Here is a 7292-nt window from a genome sequence, read left to right on the forward strand (position 1 = left end):
TAGATAGAAATAGATATGAGATAGATAGATGGATAATTAGGTAGAATAAGTAAATAGATGTTATGATGGGAGATGACATCTGTTTTACTACAAGGATCATATAACGAGACAGGTTGAAGCTGTTGGATTGTTATTAATTCACCTGTATTATTATTCAGCAGGTTATTCATTCTCAGGCTCTGATGGATATTTGGGTTAATATAAGGAGTCCGTATTTTATTGTAGAATAATACAGTTGTAGTCTGAGGTCATATATTTTCCTGGAGGAGGTAGGAAAGGGTGGGGAGAGAACTATGAATATTAAGAGCTTAGATATATAGAGTGTGTTGTGTATATTCTGCATGGTTATAGTGTTTGAGTTGCTTTTTATACGTTTATGAGGCAGTAAATGAGCAGGTCCCCTTGTACAAATATTAGTCCTCGTTTTTGCCGTTTTGCATAGGCAGCTTTCTAGTGATCATAATGGCACTGCTAATAATGATGAGTCTGTGTATGGGAGAGTGATGTAGTCCTGTGTATATCTTGGGGGGTCATAAGAGGTAATATACATTTGAGTATATATATATATATATATATATATATATATATATATATATATATATATCAGTGTTTCCCAACCAGGGTGCCTCCAGGTGTTGCAAAACTACAACTCCCAGCATGCCCAGACAGCCGAAGGCTGTCTGGGCATGCTGGGAGTTGTAGTTTTGCAACAGCTGGAGGCACCCTGGTTGGGAAAGAATGCTGTAGAGTAGTTTTGCAACAGCTGGAGGCACCCTGGTTTGGAAACACTGAGATTTATATATATATATATATATATATATATATATATATATATACATATATATACATACATATATATACATACATGTATACATATACATACATATATATATATATATATATATATATGATTCTATCTCTTTTTTTTATCTATCTTTTATCTATCTATCTATCTCATATTTATTTATTTATCTATCTATTCATTTATTTACCTTTCTCTCCCTATCTTTATCTATCTATCTCCTATCTATCTATCTATCTCTTTTTTATCTATCTATTATCTATCTCATATCTATCTATCTATTCATTTATCTACCTCTTTCTTTCTCTCTCTGTCTATCTATCGATCTCTTCTTTTATCTATGTACCTAAACCAGTGTGCCTCCAGCTGTTCCAAACTACAACTCCCAGAATGCCCGGACAGCCTTTTGGCTGTCTGGGCATGCTGGTGGTTGTAGTTTTGCAACAGCTGAAGGCACCCTGGTTGGGAAAGAATGCTGAAGAGTAGTTTTGCAACCTCTGGAGGCACCCTGTTTTGGAAACACTGAGATATATATATATGATTCTATCTATCTTTTTTTTTTTTATCTATCTATTATCTATCTATCTCATATTTATTTATTTATTTATCTATCTTTCTATCTATTAATTTATTTACCTCTTTCTCTTCCTATCTATATCTATCTATCTCTTTTTTTAATCTATCTATTATCTATCTGTCTCATATCTATTTATCTATTCATTTATCTACTTCTTTCTCTTCCTCTCTCTCTATCTATTGATCTCTTTTTTTTATCTATCTATTACAGTGTACCCCAACCAGGGTGCCTCCAGCTGTTCCAAACTACAACTCCCAGCATGCCCGGACAGCCTTTGACTGTCTGGGCATGCTGGGAGTTGTAGTTTTGCAACAGCTGGAGGCACCCTGGTTGGGAAAGAATGCTGTAAAGTAGTTTTTAAACATCTGGAGGCACCCTGGTTGGGAAACACTGAGATATATATCTATATATATATATATATATATTTATATATATATATATATATATATATATATATATATATATATATATATATGAGATCAGCTGCACACAACGTGCAACCAGTGTGTGGGACAAGGTGCCAGTGAGTACCTGTGCCCTAGAAGGTGCCATGAGGGTGGAGGATGTGTTGCTGTTCGGCTCTCAGGCGTGCAGCAGCCTCATCCACATAAAACAATGGCTCCTTGATATGAATGCTGACAGCTCCGTGCGGCCCCTCCGATTGATTGATGTCTCTGTGACGCTTTATCAGGCACACGGATAAAGTTTGACCAATCATTTGCCAGGAGCTCAGGAGGCAGCAGCCCAAGTGCACTTTGTTGGCTGGGAAGTTGGGAAGGGAAAATCTCTGCATCTGTCCTATATCTTCTTCCCTTCAATGAACCTGCTTTGTATGATGTCCAAGAATGTCCATTTCTGGAGCCCTCAGTAACTACTTTGTGGAGTCCATAATAAGCCCTGAGAGTGAGGAGCCTCCAGCACCCAAATACTCTGGACAGTACCCCAGCCCCCGGGCGGCAGGACACTCAGACACCCTGGACTTCCCCTCGTGTAGCTTCCAGCCCAAACCTCCAGTGTTCACAGCGTCCTGGACTCCCCTGAACCCACACAGCGCCGCTGCCACCCCCCTGCCTCCTGTCTACCACCCCTACCTACCGCAGGGGGCCCCCACTTCAGAGACCAGGTACTTACGGGGCTGGCTGGAACCGCTGCCCAGGACTGATTCTGGACCGGGACAAGGAGCCGTGAAGGCTGAGCCGCTGCTGGGGCACCCTGGGGAGCTGCAGAAATTGGGAGCCCAGGAGTACAATCTAGAGTCGCCTGCTGGAAGAGAGGAGGTTAATGAGAGGCCCACTTTCCAGGACAATAAACTGTGCGAAGGAAGCGAGGACAAAGACAGGCCACATCAAAGTAAGTTACACAACTAAGGAAGTCACCGCACAATAATCGTGATAACAACGACATAAAAAGTGCAAGGAAACATGGAACCCTGTCCTTCACCCACACATTGTAGGGCCCCCCACCTTCTGGGCCAGGAAAACAACATCTACAGGGGGGGTGACTGTCACAGAGATATGGGATGTGTGTGTGTGTGTGTGTATATATATATATATATATATATATATATATATATGAGATAGAAGGATACAGAGATATGGGATGTGTGTGTGTGTATATATATATGAGATAGATGGATACATAGATATGGGATATATATATATATATATATATATATATATATGTGTGTGTGTGTGTGTGTGTGTGTGTGCATGAGATAGAGGGATACATAGATATGGGATAGATAGATAGATAGATAGATAGATAGATAGATAGATACATGGATATTTGATAGATAAATAGATATAAGATGAATGGATACAAAGCTATGGGACATTTACATACTTATGGGATGGATAGATATAGTTGGATACATAGATATGGGATAGATAAATAGATATGAGATAAATGGATACATAGATATGGGATAGATAAATAGATATAAGATAAATGGATACATAGATATGGGATAGATAAATAGATATAAAATAAATGGATACATAGATATGGGATAGATAAATAGATATAAGATAAATGGATACATAGATATGGGATAGATAAATAGATATAAGATAAATGGATACAAAGTAATGGGACATTTACATACTTATGGGATGATAGACATAGTTGGATACATAGATATGGGATAGATAAATAGATATAAGATAAATGGATACATAGATATGGGATAGATAAATAGATATGAGATAAATGGATACAAAGCTATGGGACATTTACATACTTATGGGATGGATAGATATAGTTGGATACATAGATATGGGATAGATAAATAGATATGGGATTGATGTAAAAATGGGCATCACATGACTAGATGAATAGAGACATAGATATTAAAACAAGTACATTTGAGAAAAAATGAAAAGCATTGTGAAAAAGATAAATATTAAATAAAAATGGATAAATAAAGACATTTTAATAAATTGAATACGATATACAAATAGAAATTAAAGGGGGGGACTGGCTTATAGATAGATTCATGTTAAAATAGAAAAACTGGTGGAATAAAAATGATATGAAATAAATAAATATTGAACAAGTGGATGAATAGAAAAACTGGGGGGGTAAAGACGATATGACATAAATAAATAAATAAATAAATAAGTACATACATAGATACACGTACAAATAGATCGCTAACAATGAAGTCGGAGATGAAGATCCTCAAATTCACTGTGACTTGTTTGGCTTTGTGTTTCATGTATTGGACTTATAAAATGTCACTTATTTATTGTCACCTTGTCACGATATCGTTTACCTGGTGGATAACGATGGATAAAAACTTCCTGACATCCCAAGACGTATATTTACTGTTCCTAGAATATAATAGTAGGTGATGGCAGGAGTATGATCCAATGATAAATGAATGAGTTGTCCTATATGTATCTATAGTGAACTGTATGTAAAACCCTAAGGCGATGTATAATTGTTGTTAATGTGCTATGGTGATGAGGACAGTAGCTGCTTTTGATTCAGTACATAATTAATATAAAGTATCATAACGAAAAGACAAGGAAAAAAAAAAACTTCCAGTATAAATAATTGACCGTGTAAATATTGAAGCTGTCTGTAGACTCCAGAACTGCCCGATCTCTGCTCACAATCACATCGCCGCCGGATTAACATCGATTAATTATTCACTCATTTAAATCTCTTGAATATTTCATTTTCCTGCACATTATCTGGAGTAGGACACAATGAAGGCGCAGGAGTTATACACAGGGAGGAAGCCAGGCTGGGGACCATACTTGTCATATATATATATATATATATATATATATATATATATATTTCATCAGTATGGCGGCTTTATTATGGGAGAGAACAGAATATACATCTCATAAACCTGTATACAGCATATGGGCCCAGTACAACGGGACAAAGTCCAAATCCACTGCACCCCAAAGGGAAGTCCAGGGGTTCATACAAGATAAGCGATGGTCACCAATGTATATAGATATTATTGTGTAAAACTAGACTGTATATAGTCACTGTATGTGCGAGTATAGGAACATAGAAATACAAATAGCTAGATACAGATTACTCTTTTATGTATTAACCAGTCTGTATATTCATATATATTTCTCCAATATCTATCTATCTCATATCTATTTATGTATCTATCTATCTATCTCATATGTATTACCTATCTATACATTTATTTTTCTATCTATCTCATATCTATCTATACATTTATTTTTCTATCTATCTCATATCTATTTATACATTTATTTTTCTATCTATCTCATATCTTTCTATCTATCTGATATATACCATCTCATATTTATTACCTATCTATACTTTATACCAGTGGTCTTCAAACTGTGACCCTCCAGCTGTTGCAAAACTACAATTCCCAGCATCCCCGGACAGCCAACGGCTGTCCGGGCATGCTGGGAGTTGTAGTTTTGCAACAGCTGGAGGGCCACAGTTTGAAGAGCACTGCTCTATGCATATATAAATAAATATATATAATTTTTATTAATTTTTTGTATCTCTATCTATCGGTCTATTTATCTATCTATACATTTTTTATTCCATCTACCCCATATCTATCTATTATCTTTCTATGTATTTTTCTGTATATCTCATATGTCTATTATACATTTATTATTCCATCTACCCAATATCTATTATCTTTCTATGTATCGTTCTATATATCTCATATATCTATTATACATTTATCTATCTATTATCTTTCTATGTATTCTTCTATATATCTCATATGTCTATTATACCTTTATTATTCCATCTACCCTACATCTATCTATTATCTTTCTATGTATTCTTCTATATATCTCATGTGTCTATTCTATATTTATTATTCCATCTGCCCTATATCTATCTATTATCTTTCTATGTATTCTTCTATATATATATCTCATATGTCTATTCTATATTTATTATTCCATCTGCCCTATATCTATCTATTATCTTTCTATGTATTCTTCTATATATCTCATATATCTATTATACATTTATCTATCTATTATCTTTCTATGTATTCTATATATCTCATATGTCTATTCTACATTTATTAATCTATCTATTATATTTCTATGTATTCTATAGATCTCATATATCTATTATACATTTATCTATCTATTATATTTCTATGTATTCTTCTATATATCTCATATATCTATTATACATTTATCTATTACCTTTCTATGTATTCTTCTATATATCTATTATACATTTATCTATCTATCCATTATATTTCTATGTATTCTTCTATATATCTCATATGTCTATTCTGCATTTATTAATCTATCTATTATCTTTCTATGTATTCTTCTATATATCTCATATATCTATTATACATTTATCTATTACCTTTCTATGTATTCTTCTATATATCTATTATACATTTATCTATCTATCCATTATATTTCTATGTATTCTTATATACATATCTCATATGTCTATTATACTTTTATTAATCTATTATCTATTATATTTCTATATATTCTTCTATAGATCTCATATATCTATTATGCATTTATCTATCTATTATCTTTCTATGTATTCTTCTATATATCTCATATGTCTATTATACTTTTATGTTTTTTTGATTTATAAACTCACAGGTCTGACTGTCTATTCTCTATCAATAGATCACATTCCTTACGACCTATCTGTTTAGGATCAGTCTGGGGGTAATCCTAGATGTAGTTGTATAGTTTTGACTAGAACTTTATAAATTCACATACGATGCATATGTACATGACTTTTTGTACGTTTCTTTGCAGCTAACCCCTCTGCTAACTGGTTGCACGCCAGATCCTCAAGGAAGAAGAGGTGTCCCTACACCAAATACCAGACCCTGGAGCTGGAGAAAGAATTCCTGTTTAACATGTACCTGACCCGGGACAGGAGGCATGAAGTGGCCAGACTGCTCAACCTGAGTGAGAGACAGGTCAAAATCTGGTTCCAGAACCGGAGGATGAAAATGAAGAAGCTGAACAAGGAACAAGGGAAGGATTAACCCTGTATCTTCTCTCCAGAATGCACCTGCTCCCTATTTATGACTACACTTGCATAGGACTTTATCCATCTTTATTTGCATGGCAAACGGAGGCGGTTGTAGACTGTCCAGGTAGTAGCAAGCAAGCAGCATTAATGTTATTTTCTGAGCAGTCCTGCGCTACATGTCCACCTGTTGTCCGTCTGCAGGCAGGAGATGTGGTACCTACCTGCAGGTGGGTAGCTCAACATGGGTGCTAGTCTGCCTATAACCTCCCCTTCAGCAAATGAAGGAACATAGTGCAAACCTCGCACCATCCATCAGCATTATCATAAAGAGCTATAACTTATAGATTTATTTAATATTCACTCCCTCTATTATGGGAAGTTGAGCCAGCAGACTCCCTTTTTATACTGAGCCAGAAGATTATG

General features: G+C 35.0%; 1 protein-coding gene across 1 annotated transcript; it reads left to right on the top strand.

Moving 5' to 3' along the window:
- The first annotated feature begins 2120 nt into the window (after window positions 1–2120).
- On the top strand, window positions 2121–7292 carry HOXB9 (homeobox B9). Its single transcript, XM_056547893.1, has 2 exons — window positions 2121–2729; window positions 6647–7292. The coding sequence occupies exons 1-2, from the start codon at window positions 2225–2227 to the stop codon at window positions 6880–6882; spliced, it is 741 nt and encodes a 246-aa protein (XP_056403868.1). The 5' UTR covers window positions 2121–2224; the 3' UTR covers window positions 6883–7292.

Source organism: Hyla sarda, chromosome 12 (genome assembly GCF_029499605.1).
Source record: "Hyla sarda isolate aHylSar1 chromosome 12, aHylSar1.hap1, whole genome shotgun sequence".
NCBI lineage: Eukaryota > Metazoa > Chordata > Amphibia > Anura > Hylidae > Hyla > Hyla sarda.